The sequence below is a fragment of the Macrosteles quadrilineatus genome, unplaced genomic scaffold, assembly GCF_028750875.1.
Source record: "Macrosteles quadrilineatus isolate MER2022 unplaced genomic scaffold, UCM_ALF_1.0 Scaffold_8__2_contigs__length_117827958, whole genome shotgun sequence".
In the NCBI taxonomy this organism is placed as follows: Eukaryota; Metazoa; Arthropoda; class Insecta; order Hemiptera; family Cicadellidae; genus Macrosteles; species Macrosteles quadrilineatus.
The window spans coordinates 72840486-72858108 of NW_026542601.1; the positions used below are offsets into that span (position 1 = coordinate 72840486).

At 36.1% G+C, this 17623-nt stretch overlaps 1 protein-coding gene across 1 annotated transcript in view; it reads right to left on the reverse strand.

Annotated features, from left to right (window-relative positions):
• LOC129000960 (cell division control protein 45 homolog) overlaps positions 1-17623 on the reverse strand; it is a 50560-nt gene that overhangs the window by 15556 nt on the left and 17381 nt on the right. The window contains exons 8-12 of the mRNA XM_054428058.1: positions 17139-17270; positions 16523-16724; positions 13427-13482; positions 10021-10159; positions 220-322 (exon numbers count right to left, since the gene is read on the reverse strand). Coding sequence (XP_054284033.1) covers positions 220-322; positions 10021-10159; positions 13427-13482; positions 16523-16724; positions 17139-17270 — 632 coding nt within the window. The remainder of the gene's footprint in view (positions 1-219; positions 323-10020; positions 10160-13426; positions 13483-16522; positions 16725-17138; positions 17271-17623) is intronic.

The following is a 17623-nucleotide window of genomic DNA, read 5'->3' on the forward strand; positions in this document are numbered from 1 at the left end:
GCAATTCACAGGGAAAATATAATTAAGAATATAAAATTTTGTACTTGGTAATCAAGCTTACGGTGCATGATTAATATGCTTCAACGTGAACACATGTTTTTGCTGATCGGCGCTCGGACAACCACTGTTAAGCATGGCATCTGACGGTCAACAACAATGCAAAATTATTGACTCCTGCTGACTCTTTAGTCATGGATTACCTTAGATAATATACATTACCTGCTGCTTTCTTCCGAGATGTCTGGACATAGGCTCGCAGTGCAACTTGAGCAAGCAAGCCTAGACACGTTGGCTCACTGTAGTAGCAAGCATCTAGGCTACCCTGAAATCAATCAATTGGTTACATATAAACTTTAGTGATAATAAAAAAACATGACAAATACATTTTAACAAAAAAGAATAAAGAATAATTTAATGCTGCAATCAGTCCTTATCCAGAAGGTCTATTATTATTATTAAATGAACTATTATTTTTCTTTCTTGCTTTGATTAAACATCAGTTCCATTAGATTATTATTGTTTAAACTAATTTAACGTGCACACTACAAGTTGGTTATATACGGAAATACCCCAGCCGCAGCAAACCTGCAGACTAAGCAAATTTCCATTTACCTGGCTAGATTTCCTTTAAAATATTGCATTAAAATTGTCAGATTTATTTCCTATATAAATAACATAAAATTCTCAATATTACAAAACAAATTTCTCTTTAAAGATTTGTCCCTGTCTGAAATTCAGTATACAGTAGACTCCCTCTAGTTCGGCCACCTAGGGACCGTACTACTGGCCGGACTACAAAATGGCCGGACTAACCGAATGTAGTAGAACCTCAATTATTCGGGGTAATAGGGGGGAGGGAGACCACGGATAACTGAAAACCACGGTTAATCCAACATGACATGAATATTTTATATTACATACCCATAAAAACGCCTAATACTGTATAAAATGAATATTAAAGATAATAACAACAGTCGTAAAATAAGATAAAGATAACAATGGATGACTAAAACACCACTTATTCTTTCTGTTTGTTCTTTATATTCTTTCTTTGGTCTATCTTCTTACACACATTCAACAAGTTGCTATGGTTACTATTCACCCAATCACAAACTGTTCTGACATAGCAAGCCCACAGCACAGCAGACGATTGTCAGTGCAAGCGATAGCTTGACCTTGAAGCTAATGGTGGCTATTTCTTTGTTTTGCTTCCATTTATTTTTGTTAAATAAACCGTGATGTTTCATAAACAATAATGGGGAAACCTACTGCGTATAAAAAATGGTCAGAAATAGTTAATTATACAGTGCGAAAATATACAGTATATATTGTTTTCAACATATTATACTGAAGAAAAACAATGTAAAATGTTCTTGGTATTTTTCGGGTTATGTAACATAGTTTATCACAGGTAATATGCAAAAATTCTAGAATAGAAGCACCCGTCAACTAGACTGACACTTCTATGGCCGGAAACTAAACATTCAAGTTGAATCCTGTCGAAGGTCATTCGCCCGTGACGATGTGACTTGTCCCCCTGAGACCGGGCCGGACCATCCGGCGGCCGATCCAACCGAAGCCGAACTAGAGGGAGTCTACTGTAATGAAGTTAAACTTGAAACTGATCATGTAATCAATCGTTAACTTTAACTTACATTAATTTTTAAATTATCCATGTCTTTACATGCACTAACTAATCAGTAACGTTTTTAGTCATAAATTGAATCACTTTTCGGTACCAACACATCACTATTTTACAACTTAGTTATTATTGGTCCCTTTCTTACAGTCATATTAAATTAATTTATTTTCTTACTGTAAATGATTTGCGTTTTATGGAAATGGGAAATGTTTAACTACATCTATATAATTATCACGCAACCTGAAACTTTGTCGGTTGAACTCCTCCGCCATTTCTTAACCGATTTTATCCATTGACGTCTCATTGGAAAGAGCGTGTCGCGTAGATTTGCAAACTGGCCTTACATTTTTGAAAAAAGTCCCTTGGGCTCTGCCCCAGTGGCTGTTTAAGTTCACATGTTATCCTTATGAAGAACATAATTGTTTACATTTTGATCAGCTGTATAATTTAATTGCTGTTATTTATTTTTCAATTCAAAGTCTTTTAAACTCATCGGAAATTATGATGACTTTTATTTGTTTTTAATAACTACTTTACTTCTTTGCAATTGCTCGATTTCGAGCAACGTGTTTACTAGTATCTGATAATTACCTGAGAATATTTTATCGTAAAATATTCCATCTGGGTTCTACATGTTAGTTTATGCTATGGATATTTTAACACGTTTGAGTGAAACATTTTTTAAGCAGCCACAGTGAATTGCTTACGCTTTACGTTGTTTACATATCAGTAGTTCGTAGCCTGGGTGTATTGTACAATACCTCAACTATTTCTTGAAATAGACTTTAGAAGTACCATATAGTTCTTCATATACTATATAAAGTCATTTCAATACAATTGTTCAGTCAAGTTGCCTTTGTTTTTTGTATTAATTTTATATGTCTTTGTTTTTAACAATCCATCTGTTATTCCCATCACATGACCATATGTTAATAATTTACATTGTTGCATTCATTCGTCTCAAATCACCGCTCATAACATCACGTATTCATTTTTCTCTTAATAAATTATACTCTTTTAAACCAAAACCTATCGATTTTTCCTCTTTTTATTATAATTTCACCCCACATTTTTTGGTCCTTCGAGGCGGATTATATCTACGAACATTAGTGCAACTTTTTCTCAAGTTTATTTCAATGTCTCGGTTGAACGTATTTCATCCATCGTGAAGCCGCCAAGGACAATACCGCATCGCCATTTTGAACTTTTTGTCTACGTCACGATACAGTCCACACTCCTCTCATTCCAAGTGTTCAACATCGTCATCGTTCTGCTAGTTCCGCTTTGCATTCATCGCATTCATCACTTCGACACTTCATTTCGTCTACAACAACTTCAGCTTCAAACGTCATGAAGGAAAAGAAAAGTAAGGTTATGTTTGTACTTCTTCGAAGACAATGAAGACAACACACCGCATCTCATCGTAAGTTATCAATATCAACACTGAATTAATAAAGAAACCCTGATTTTATTCCTCAGTCGTCCTTATCCTCAAATTACTCTATCCATTTACAATATCTCGACTACTTACTTAACTCATTGAACGATCTAGGCCTAACTTCCAAAATGAGATTTTCCACATTTTCTAATAGATGCAAATTGCAATTAAATAAATTAAATATGATCAGTGACTATATTCAATAATGTCCATCAGAAATAACAGAAGCTCAAACCGCTAAACTTAACCTTTATTTGCTCGAAGCTAAAACAATTTCTGCCAATTTTGAAGCTAACCTTGATAAGCTTCTTGATGTGGATGATGAAACTAACGTTTTTTCTGACAATGAAGAAGCTATTTTAAAGCTCCAGAACGACATATCAGAACTCTCAATTAACATTCAAACTGAAATTTCTCTTTTAATTCAGAACTTTAATGATGAACACTTGTCAAATAACTCAGTAACATCAAACCCCTCTAGGCCTACTACTAGCATTGTAAAATTACCTAAGCTAGAACTGAAGTCCTTCAATGGTGACACTAAAACATGGATATCCTACATTAACCTTTTTGATACTACTATCTACAACAATAGTAGCTTATCCCTTGTTGAAAAACACCAGTACTTGATAAGTTCACTTGAAGGCGAAGCCTTACACTTAATCAAATCCCTACCGATCTCGTCTGGCAACTATACAGTAGCCTATAATGCTTTACGGGAAAGATACCACTCGAAGCGTAGGCTAATCTCTGTCCACCTCAGTAAAATTGTCGATTTGCCCAATATAACTGACAAATCTATCAAAAACCTCAGATCATTTTTAAATAAGTTCAATGAAAATAAACAAGCTCTTAGTGTTCTTGACTATAATGTCATGGAAGACAACTACCTACTAAGTATGTTGATCTTACAAAAAATGAACTCCAACCTCTGTCAAGTTTTCGAATCAAAACGCATAAATTCTTCTGATTTTCCTCAAGCAAGTGAAATAATTAAATTTCTTAAAGACTTTTGTAACAACAGTGAAGATGCCTCTCTCTGTCACGCTCCACAAGTAGCTCCTCTCCAAATATCCAACCCTCACCAAGTTCCACGTCAAATTGATGAATCGTTTCAGTTTCAACATCCTCCTATGGCTTTGATATGTACTTCAAATGATTTGAAATGTTTTTGCTGCCATAAAAAAAAAAAAAATAAAAAAAAAAAAAAAAAAAACAGTTGCCCTTTCTTTAACAGTAAAACCCCTCAAGAAAGGCTTAAAGTTGTAAGCGACTTAAAACGCTGCACAAATTGCCTTGGTACCGGTAATCACTTTGTTAAACGCTGCAAGTCTACTAATACTTGTAAGACCTGTTTGAAACTTCATCACACACTCCTTCATTTCTTGAATCCTACTAAGCCTATGGCTGATAACAGAAATCACTCCAACGAAGAACAAAAAGAAGCAATAGCAAACTCAAAACCTTCGAAACTGACAGCTGTAACTCCTAGCCATTTTCTTATCAACTCTTCTCTGACAACTGTTCCTGACCCAATAAAGATCTCACCTCTTATTGATAATAATTTACCTAAAGACATCACCCAACACCTATGCTGCCGTTGGAGCCAAGAACATTTTAAGACCCCTCATAAGCGTTGTTACAAGTGGAACCTCAAGAACGAAAACCTCAATATGTAGACCCTGTTTGCTAAAACACACCAGCTCCTCATAGCTACAGACCAGCTGATCCTCATTCAAGACCATCATTCAAAGTGTCTTCAAACCATTAAGCTGCATTCTTTAAATAATTTATCAACCCACTCTGGTCAATTCTCATAAAAATTTTATATTTTTTCAATTTCTCTTTTATTGAACCTTGTTGGTTCAAAGGGGGCGGTATGTTCAGTCAAGTTGCCTTTGTTTTTTGTATTAATTTTATATGTCTTTGTTTTTAACAATCCATCTGTAATTCCCATCACATGACCATATGTTAATTTACATTGTTGCATTCATTCGTCTCGAATCACCGCTCATAACATCACGTATTCATTTTTCTCTTAATAAATTATACTCTTTTAAACCAAAACCTCTACTTTTTCCTCTTTTTATTATAATTTCACCCCACAACCATTTTGGGTCATCTTTGGGAAAAAGCAAACACAAAACTCCATTACCAACGTCCTAATCACTGCATGATAAGATAATACAATATAATACAATTCGATGCCACTAAACAGAAGGGAAAAAATTAAGTTCATCCATACATTGCTTTGGTTAGCGAAGTAAATTTCCCAACTCAATTCTGTCTTTTATTTGGTATGTTTCCATGTTTGTCTGTTGATAAAGCATTAGTGCCCTTATTTGACTATAATAATGGTACAATACCTCGTCAAGTAATCCAAAAGTTGATTGAGGTTAACAACCTACATGTTTCTCCGTAAATACGGCATCGTCAGGGTTACAAAAACGAAGACATCGATGTCACACGCACACAATAAATACACGAATACGAACATTTAATTACGGAAAGTAAACATTTAATTGACATTGATAGGCCTATCACACGCACACGACACAGACGGTCCCGGTAGGCCATTGATACCGCTATCGATCCGCAGGCAGGGAGTTCTCCCTGCCCGGGACCGGTGTTGGCAGCACGGACCAAACCGCCGGACCTCATCACTACAATATACCTACCCCTAACCATATCTTCACTGTTGCAATCGACTTCCCAACGCACTCCGAAACCTTTTGATAAACTGGGTATCACTTGACATTACACCTGAAACCTTTGTTTTTTAAAACAAAACATATCGCCCTTAAAATCATAGTGATTTCAACTTCTGACAAACGGGCATCTTGACTACAACGAACAACACAGACAGACTGAGGAAAATATGTTCAACCCACAATAATAACATTGTAGGGATGGAATGTAGGTATTTAAGTATGACTCAGTGGTACGAGTAAGGGTGGTTCGTAGGCAGATAACCTCGCGGGGTATGTATGATTCATCGCTGGAACGTCCGGGCTGCCAAAAACCGGTCCCGGGCAAGGAGAACTCCCTGCCTGCGGATCTATAGCGGTACAAACTTCATGCACTATTACGTTCCAGATCAGCTTTGATTATATGTCCATTTTAATTATTAAACACCACTTAGCTAATGTGTAACTTAACTTGTGAGGTACCAAATTTTAAGGGGGGTAAAAACGTATTGCTAGTCAACAAACACCATAACTTACCCGATTTTTATCCACAACATCCTACTCTAAGGCCTATGTGTTGGCCATAGCTTTGGCTATGGGCCAAAGAACGTAGGCCTACTTTTAATCAGTGAAGTACACAAACACACCCACAACGATATATTTATTCATAATAGCACTTTGTTTCACATAATAAAGTTAAAACGACCGATTTTACGAATATTTAACGCCGATTACAACATCACTTAACCTCGAAATGGTGTTTGTTGACCAACGACAGACGACAACTAGACCGGCTCAACAGGTGAATTTCCGATCAGCTGTTGGCTAGTTCTCAAACTCACCACCAGAGCGATTAAGCCTCGACCGAGGAAATCATGATTTGAGCCGGACAAGAATGATTCGCTGTTTGACCACCGACTAGCTCGCACGGGTTACGAATACAACGACACTACGATTATCACGAAGGTTAGCTACCATACTAGTTAGGTCCCTTTTTACGTTTTACGTTATTTCTGTTTTATCTTACGCATACTTTACTTATTATACCTTTTCGTTTTCTTAAAATTCCATTACGAATTATCTTAATTTAATATCTCAACTCGAGTCTTGACCCGCCAGTTCCTGCCTGCCAGTGACTAGCGGTGGCGATCGTTTATTTTATTTTAATTAATTAGTTTCGAAATTACGATTTCTCCGTTCGCTTAACAAAGAATTATCACGTCTAAATTATATCTCGTTTTCACCGTTTTAATACCCCGAGACTTGTCGTCTAAGTTCTAAACCCCGTCTTTGGCGGGTGAGTGAATCAAGTCTTGGGAGCAGCTGATTTGAACAATCAAACAGCTACAATATTCATATTAAATTTATTTTAAACCATATCACGATAAATTATCCGTTCAGTTATATTAATTAGGCCCCGACGACTCTGTAGGAATTGTTTTTTTTTACCTTTTATTCGACATTAGATCGATTACCAACGTCTTTAACTAATTAGTTGCATTTTAATACGAGTATTTACATCAAATTGGCTTATGATTGGATACTCGTCGGTCCTACAGAGTCATTCCAAAGGTTAGGCAAAATTTACCAAAACACGTTAACGAAGGCTGGGATGATATAGCTCCAACTGGGCGTCTGCAGGATTTCCTGAGCGCTTCTAGAGCTCTGAGCCTTCGATTAAATTTCAATAAACTGATCAGTCAAAGCCGTGACAACTTCGTATCGACCCCTGGATTTTTCTCGGCTCCTTCTGAGCACTCCGGGGAAGAAATTTGAGTGCGGCTGGTTCTAGGGGTAGGCCTAGCCTGACTTAGGTGAATACTAGTTTATTCCCCCCCTAGAATTTTGCGTCACAAACTTTTCATTTGTATCTTTTTAAGAGCTTTAATTTAAGCTTTCATCGGAGTTTCTAACTTGTCCTGTCGCGGAAATAAAATGCCTTTACAAAAACCATAACAGATTTTTTTTTTATTGACGAAAAATTCTAAAACTTATAAAAAATTCATGATGATATGATCAGTAGTTTTTTTGTTATAAAATGTTAAAGTCGCCCGTTGGTAAAGCGCCGAAAAACCTGTACTTTTTTCATTCAACCCGCTGAAAGGCTGAGTTGAAACTGCATAACAAATTTGGAACCAACACACATAAACGCAGAAATAAATTCGTAAAATTATTATGTAACTTGTATTTTTCTACGTCTACTCGTTACGTTGCAATAAAAGCTCAAACTCGAGTATCCATACTTTTTGACCCGACAGTATGTATCAATTTATTATGTAGCAAACGACAACCCCTATTGCACTGTAAAATGTTTAAAGGGTAATAAAGATTCTTATTCTTATGTGTAAAGATTTAGCTGCACATCTGGGAAAATGCCAACTTGATAGAAAAAAACTGCTATTCTGAATAATATTCAGAAATACAGTTATGATTAAATTATTTTTGTTACTATTTTATGTGAAATATTGAATTACATTTTAACATTATGTAGCAATTTATTATGATTTATAAAGCTTAAAAGAATAAGATGGACATGTTAGACACAGCTTATGTGGCTACTACAATGTATTAGAGGATCTAAGTAAAAAGCAGAGCCCCACTACACCCAAGGGCGGTCCCAGGGGGGGGGGGGGTCAGGGGGGTCATGACCCCCCCCAAAATATTTTTTAAATATATAAACTATTATACCAGGGGAACTTTAATAATTTTTATTGCAAATCGTTCTGCCAAATTGAAATTCATTGTAGTCTTTACACTTGTGGCGAATGAAAGGACTAATTACAAACTCTAACCTAAAACTCATCGTTCGAGTCTGACTGTTTTTTGTACGTTATGAAAAGTAGGGAAGACCGGCAGACGACGGACGCTTTCAGCTATATGGGCTACAGCAACGGCAGTGTCCGATGCTGACATTCGATGTTCGGTCGCATTCTTCTTCTTATTTAATTTTTCGGCATTTATCATTCATTTTAACCTAGATGATTGAAAACTTGAATTGGGTTTGGGTATTGGATAAAGAAAAGAAGTTGTATCAATAGTCAAAGCTTGAAAGGTAGTTGAATATTAATTTATCTGAGTTGAGCGTTAGGAATTTGTAAATTACAGTAATGTAATTCAATGATTACCGTAGCAAATTTCAAAACTTTCAATATTAAATAGTATACATATTAAGAGCCCCTGATATCATATTTAAGAATACCACAACCCAATTGGCATGTTGCTAGCCATAAAACAACAACAAAATGGTAGTGTCTCAGACTTAGATGTGGAAGGGACAGATTTAATTCCCAGCACAACCACAAAATCATTGCACAAAAACTTTATTCTCACGTTGACCCCTTGTAAAATGCCACTGGCACTGGCGTAGAAAAAATGAGAACACTGAGAACCAATTCTCCAGGCGGTAGCAGTGACGGGAGGCCGACGGCAACGTTAGTTGGGTACCGGTAGTGTACTTTGTGTAGGTTAACTGTTGCTTACTGGGCAGGTATAATGCAGTCGTTTTGATGCCAAGTTCTTAAACACTTCTTAGATAAAATAAGTTCTCTGGTTCGAAATCTTGGCCTGATTTTGGACATTTTCCTTTTAGCATGCACATTGGCACCAGTTGAAAGCATGGTGGAAACAAAAATACATCCACCATATGAGTTGAAAGGGTGTTTTCGTAAATCAATAATGCTTGAATGTGTTGTAATGTTGCGGTATCCCTTTGATATTAAAACCCCAAGTCTCAATAATGCAAAAACATGACATTATACAAGTTTATTCTAAGACAATTCTTTGACCTTTAAATAAACTGGGAAGCTTGAACACATTAAACTAGGCCCTCAAAATAGCTTCAAAACCACTAGTTTTAGCACGTTATTTCCAAGTTTTTCCCCGGGGGAGAACCCCCGGACCCCCCTCCTTTACTGGGGGGTATTCCATACCCCCCAGGCCCCCCGGTGACCCCCCCCAAAATATATGTCTAGGACCGCCCTTGACTACACCATCAATCTGATCCATTACATTCCATTGGCCAAGCCGAGCAAACTACCACACCCAGCATAGATCGCCCCACTCATCCTACGCTCATCTCCATTCCTACTTGGCTTAAAATACCTACTTTGTATGGTCGCCATTTCATCGAATAGTATTAAAGTAAACAATTATTGTTGCCTGGCTAATTTTCCAATTGATTGATTTTTTTTTTAAATTTTTAAAGTCAGTAAGTTTGGTTTAATGGAGTACAGTTAAAAAGGGTTTTACTTCACCTCCTGTATAACCATGTAGAGGAACGGCCCAGCAGATATGATCTGTTTCATGTCTAGAGCGTTGTGAGTCTGTCTATACAGGATTGTCAGCAGTTTCTTGGCTCGCTCTATACCTTCTTCTAGAACTGTTCTGTGTTGCCTGCAGAACATCACCACACTATGTTATTAGGTATGTTTTGATAGATATTGAGAAACATGTTTCTGGTCTACTGGCAGGGTTTGAATCCAGGGAGAACAAAGTGGAACTATATTTTGTTTAACTACCTTTTTTATATCATAGCACAGTTGTAATAATAAGGATGTTAGAAAAGCATGCTCTATTTCAGTTTTGATACCTCAAATTGTATAAATCAAGCACAGTCTACCACAAAAGTATAATCAATATTTCTTTTGTAGGTTATGCAAACTTCCAAACTTTATAGAGTACTATATCTCTGGTTTTCATCAAGTTACCATTTGGATTCGGATTATGGACTTTGGAGTCATGAACAAACTGAAATAGGGGTCTGCACTGAAAAAGTACAAGCTTAATTACCGTCATCAACCTATTATAATAATAAATTACTTATCATTTAATACTGGAGTCATAGTTGGGTCTGAGCACATAAAAGTCTTATCAGATGTTTGTTTACGATCTTCATAATTTATTACTAGGGTGATGATGCAATAAAATACCCATTAGCAGTCCCAAATCCATTAACATTTTATCACAACAATAATTTTTGTATTCAAGTACTTCTAAGAACTGTTGAGTTTTATCACTTAATAGTTTTATGATGACTGTAAATTTTATCTCTAATTCAGTCAGTATTTTCGTGAATATTCAATTTGCCGCTGGCCATTGCCTACTGCCATAAAACTGTTTATGGCTTCATATTAAACTTGTAACTAATCTACAATCTTATTTTATAAGTTAAGATATTTGTTATGGGTATTTTATCTTTCTATTGATGAAACCACGCATGATTTGATTTTTTTTCCTTTATGCAAGCCTGCTCGGTCTTAAATTATGGCATTGCATGATCTGTATCTTGTCTTATATTGTTGGATGTGGCTGTTAAGGTTTAAATGTTTTTTGTTTCCTATATTTTTTTGTGTGTTGAAGGTACTTTAAGCAATCTAAATCTTATGAACTAGAAGTATGATAGTGGTTTTGCTACCCTCATTGTAACCTACTCAATTTATATAGGCTATCCTAAATAATTAGGTCTAGGCCTTGGTCTTTTGACTCTTTGGAAGATCTTTAAAATATACTAAGAAAATTGGATTGAGTATGAGATAAACTAATGATTGATATGTGTGGATGTTAACTTTGTAACTGAAAAGAAAATAATATTACTCTGTGGTAATCCAAATTTTAGTTTAAGAAAAAAACTTTGCAAGAGATGTATCCATCTTATAATTAGTTTTCAAGCTGATAAAAAAGATGCTCTTTGCCATTACTTCATCATAAAATCCGGTTTTTCATTGTCATCTGTTTAATGTGAACAGCTGGCAACTACACTGTTTTTGTACTGAATGCTTTTATGTTTTTAAAAGTTTAAAAAACAACTAGACATTGTGTTGGTTGGAAATAATTTACCAGTTGTGTGAAATTATCTTGTCAATTAATGCTTCAAACATGTTTATTCTTAAACATTCTCGTCCTGATTTTAAAACCACTTTATCATGGCTATTCAAAGTATCTCAGAGTAAAATAGGTAAAGCCTTTATCTTAACCCTCCGAGTGTCCATAGTTTAGGCCTTAATGTCCACCTATTTTTGGCCCCTTTGCAAGGTTTTATTAAAACGGATCTGAGAAGCTTAAAACAATGTTAATTCTAATGTTCTATATACCATTTTGTTTGGAAAATCATGGGCTTCAATATTATATATAAAACATAAGGAACATTTTTTCAAAAAAAAAATTTTTAGGTAAAAAAAAAATATAATTTCGAAAATTTTCAAAAAAAAAAAAAGTTCGCGCTCAATGAAATTGTATAAATTATAGGCCTATAAATATTTGAAAATAGCCACTTTGTTCTAAATTTAATGAGGATTACAAATATATAATCATATAGCGAGGTAAGTTATCAAATAAATAAGTTATGAGCGAAAAACGGATTTCAGTACATAGCGTTTAGCTAAGAATGCATAGCCTAACCATAGCTAGGAATCTGGCTGATAATTTACATCAATATCACTACCTACTTCTTCAGGATCATCAACCAGCACTTCAAAACCACTTAAATCTTCTTATAATGCACCACGTATATCACTACTTTTGATTTTTAACACTAAAACAATGATAAACGTAATAAAACACATCAGTCATCGGTCCGGGGGAACCTAGCTGTTTACAAATACACGCACGTCAGCTGTCTGCTACAATATTTTCGGAACTAAAATGAATAGCGCTTAGAGACAGACCTCTGGAGAAAGCTTAGAATATTACGGAAAGAACGATACCTAACTCGATCCAGTTCAATCCGATTCAGTCAGTCATAGAGCCTTCGCCGTAAACGATGTTTGTGCGTCTTAAAAGCGACGCGTGACCCTACACAAAGTGTGTTGTGCGTCGTTTTTATGACGCGTGACACTCGGAGGGTTAACTAAGATTTTTCTTGACACAATCCTCGTAGGAGTAAAAGGTTTTAATAATGTGTGGTACAGTAATTGTTAGTAGTTAAACCATGAAGGTAGGATACTATCCATTTTCATAGTAATGTCAATGTTTTTGTATTAAAATGAAAAATAATGGTTTAAGTACAGTTCTGAGAAGAAAACTGCAAAAATACGGGTAGCCGCGTACCGTACCGATTTTGTACTGAGAACCGAGGTACAAAATATTGTACCGTACCGACCTTAAATTTTCTGTACCGCAGACCCCTAAACTGAAATGAATGCTACACTCTTGTGCTTTGACTTGGATGCTATTGAAATGTAATGTGATTGAACCCTGAAATACTGTAGGTACCTGACAATGTCTGTATACTGTGTAATTTAAATATTCAATGAAAATCAACTAATTTTATTGTGTAGTCAGATTAACTAACATTATTTTACCAAGGTTTTCTATTGTTTTCTTGAATTCTAAAGAATGCCAATTAGATCATGCTAGTATTGACTAATAGTGAGTGATGGTATACACAAAGCCAGGCACTAGTTTCATAATTGAGAATAATACTTTGTTTAAGGTCTAATTAAAATTAGTTTGAAGAAATGTTGATTCAAATACTACAATTAAATATGTAAATCAATGGCCTTCTTAATTTGACAAACTTGAAAGTATCCCTACAAGCACCATTGTAAAAGGATTCTTGTTTTAAAATAACAATACAATTTATTACGTTAATTCTAAGCTATTACACCTTTTTTTTCATTAATTTAAATTTTTGTAGTAAAATTATATTTATATTCAACATACCTCGATAGACATGCTACAGCATCTTGAAAACAGTCGATGTACTTAATATCTTTTTCCTAAATAAAACAAAACGCATAATTAACAGTGTCAATTTGTTGCATTTCCCTCTGATGTCCTATGGTGTTCCTCAGGGCTCTGTCCTAGGGCCTCTTCTTTTCCTGATATTAATCAATGACCTAGGAATAGACGGGCAGGCATTATTATTTGCTGATGACACAACATTGGTGACGGAAGGTAGATGTGTTGAACGGGTGAAGAGGGAGGCAAGTGCATTGCTGGAGACAACAATGGAGTGGTTCGCTTCAAACAAATTAAAATTAAACTAAAACAAGACCCAACTCCTGATCTGCACTCTTGAAAGAACAAATTGCTGCTGAAAAGAATCAACCAGTAAAACTGCTTGGTTTCTGCCTTGACCAGAAATTGAACTGGGATCACCATATAGCCCAGATCTGCACCAAATTGTCTAGAGTGATCTTCCTCCTCAGAAAGCTACGTCATGTAGTCACTGAGCAGTACCTTGTTACTGTTTACTACTCTCTGTTCCACAGCCATATCTTGTAAGGTATACTCCTCTGGGGTCACGCTCCCGCATGCAGTACATTGTTGATACTCCAAAAGGAGGCGTTGAGAGTGATAACCTCTACTGAAATAACAGGCAAAGATTTTACTCATAGGCCTATCTTTCAACGTCTCGGCATCCTGACTGTTTACGGACAATATGTCCTCAACTGTCTGATACACGTACGCCAGAACATCTCTATGTATGAAAGAAGACAGGATATACATCAGTATAACACCAGGAACGCTAGAAACCTCGACACCCCTCAATGCAGACTGTCCAAATCCCTGAATAGCTTCCCAGTGACCGCAATTAAACTCTTCAATAGTCTGCCTGAAGAAGTCAGAAGTATGGATGTGGCTGGGTTTAAAAACTCAGAGAAGGAAAAACTTCAAAATAGGCCTATCTACTCATTCAAAGAATTAGATGACGTGCCACTTTTTTAACTCGCCGCCATCTCAGTTCAGTTTTTAAATTAAATTTGACGCAGTCTATCCGGAATCCCGGTCAGAGACGAAGCCTTCAAGTATTCAAGTAAGTAAGTAAGTATTATATTTATCTGCTCTTGTGTACAATGATTCCAATTGTTGGAGTTAGGGTCCAAGATTAAATAAAAATAGATTTTGAATTCATCCTCTGAAAACTGGTGACAAAAAAGTTGAAAGGAAACCTCATCCATAACTGTTGTTGATATTGCCAGTTTATCTGAATGGGAAAGCCAAAAACAAGATTTATAGAAAAGTTTTTAACGTTTTTGTGATTTTTTTACAGACTGGACTCTTTCCCATTCAGGTGTTCTAAAGCAAGCTATACCAATCCTATGCCCTTACCCCCTCTGCTACATTTTAACCCTCAAAGATGAAGGGTATAAAAGAAAACAATGTGTATATTGTTATGGTAGACTACTTATTATTCTAGCATATGTTGTGAAAATAATATCTATCACTACCGAATTGGTAAACTGCACTTAAGTGTAAACAAAATTGTTAATGGTAGTGCCTTTGGAATTTGGACTAATCTATATATATAAAAGACAAAGCCCTCACTGACTCACTGACTGACTCACTCACTCATCACTAATTCTCTTACTTCCCATTTACCTAGGAGGCTGAAATTTGGTACACTGATTCTTTAGGCATTAAATAGGAAAACTAAGTTGTTTTGATTCTGATCGGACTCTCGGGCTCCACCCCAGTGGCTCCGGAGTTTCCCATGTAACCTTATGAGTACTCATATTTAAATGGAATTAATGAGTCAAAGTCAAGTCAAAATTATTTATTCCATAAAATAAAAAACAATATTACAATACATTGTAAGTAAAAGGAATTATTCCCCCGAATAGACTATTGATCCGTGATCGGGGGAAGAGTTAACAATATCATCAGTCTATGGGTATTGTAAAATTGTTCAAGTCACTGCACTTTTTTATTTTAAGCACATAAACTAAATAAATCTAAGCTCTAAACTAAATAACTGTATTTAAAATGCTAACAAAATTTCTAAAATGAGGTGAATTACTTTTTAACATTAAACACAACGTCGCACTTCGCACTACCCTGTACAAGACTCTTATGAATGAATGATAACAGCTGTTTCAATTAAACAAGTTGGTTCTGTTCTATGATGTTCAATAGCATTTAAGTTACAAGGATTACCAACAGGGTTCAGCACTATTATTTTTTTTAATTTATGACAACAGCTAATTTGCAACCAAAAGGTGAGTGAGCGTAGTGAACGAACTAACCTGAAGGCAAGTGAACGCAGCGAATGAGCTCCAACGTAAAGGTGAGTGAGCGTAGCGAACGAACTTCAACCAGGACGTGCGAACTACTTCACTTATGAAGTTAAACGGGGCAAAGCCCGAGGGTACAGCTAGTAAAGTATAAAGGATTCTCTATTCAGGTTTGTACCTTTAAGTTACTATTAAGTATCTATTGGATTAAGTTAGGCCTAAGTTATTAAAATATATAAAAAGACAAATGACAAATCTGAAGGATTCCTTTACAATCCAAGTTTATTAATAAGGAACTAATAAAGAGTGTATTACAATGAATGAGGTTTGATCATTAAAATGAACAAATACAGAGTCGCCATTTTTGGTTTAACTCAGTAGAACAGAACAATGAGTTTACAAATACAATAACTCAATTACAAACAAATATTCTCAGGGAGGGAAAATCAGCTGTAGGGTTGCCACCTTAGGTTAGGAAAAAATTTGGACATGGCCCCCGTCCCTCCCTCCGGATTGACTTGGCTTAAATACGGGCCTAAGGAACCAAAATCAGGACTGTCGCGACAGAATCGGGACGGGTGGCAACCCTGCTCATCTAACTCAAAAGATCTTCAAATATTTAATAATAGGTATTCAATAACATATGCCAATTATTAAATACCCCGCCGCAGCAAACCTGCAGACTAAGCGAATTTCACACAGTTGTTGAAGACCACAATATTGTAATTACAGTTACGTGAGCCAGTGGAGCTTAACCTCTAGTATAAGATAAGATATTAAAGAGATTTGACTAGATACGTACGGTGGGGTTGAACAGCGCCAACATTGCAAAGACAAAGTCCATCGCCTGGTACCTCCGCCGACAGCCGTGATGCAGTGTGAAGGAGGAGAAGACGACGTCCAGCTGATGGGACTCGGCCATCTTGTCCATCATGGTGTGGAATTGACGACGGAGCGAGAGGTCCATCGCAGAGAACAACTGTCGGCTCTCTACCAACGGCAATCTATTGACATACAAGCCAACATAGGAGTAAAAAAATTGCAGCAACATTGATGGAAAATTGTTATGTTTTAAAGAATGATGGATAAAACCTCTTCAAATTGTTTACATACATTTTTTAAGAATAGACAAGATGTCTATGCCACCTGTAAAAAAATCAGGGCTTTTTGGAGGATTTTTAAGGACCTTAAGAAGCTGTTCTGATGGTTACTTCGTCGAAAACGGCCTCTTGGCTCCACCTGGGGTGCGGGCCCTGGGTTAATGGTTTGGAAGGCAAAAGGACCCCCCTTCCAATAAAAAAGGACCCTCTTCTGAGAAAATGTGAAAAAAATATGTACAAGATGTTTTTTAAGGGAGTTTACGCAAAATTGTATTGGGGTATTGTCCTGTGGGTTATTGGATGTGTGGCTCTACTCACCCCATCTCCGCCAGCAGCTGTTGTAGTCTCTTCTCTCCTCGGATGGTCCACAACCTCAGTCTGGTTGCTGTCTCCAGGGAATGCCTCAGAGATTGTTCTACAGTCCAGTGACGGTAGAGGGTCAGTGACAAACTACACTCAGTCAAGGAAATATCTACCATTGAAAACAGTCAAATATGAAATCAAAACAAAAGCCTGAATCTTAAAACCTAAACTCTAATGAACTTTTTTTACTGGTCCATTTAAGATTAAAAAATACATATAAAATGTTTATAAGAAGTAATGAAAGCTTAAATAAATTGGACTACTGATCCTAAATGAACTTGACATAAATATGGGACTTAATAAACTTGAATTGAAACAGAAAAAATCTTCTAAATATATAAAAGGCAAAGCCCTCACTGACACACTCACTCACTCACTCATCACTAATTCTCCCACTTCCCATTTACCTAGGAGGCTGAAATTCTGTACACTGATTCTTT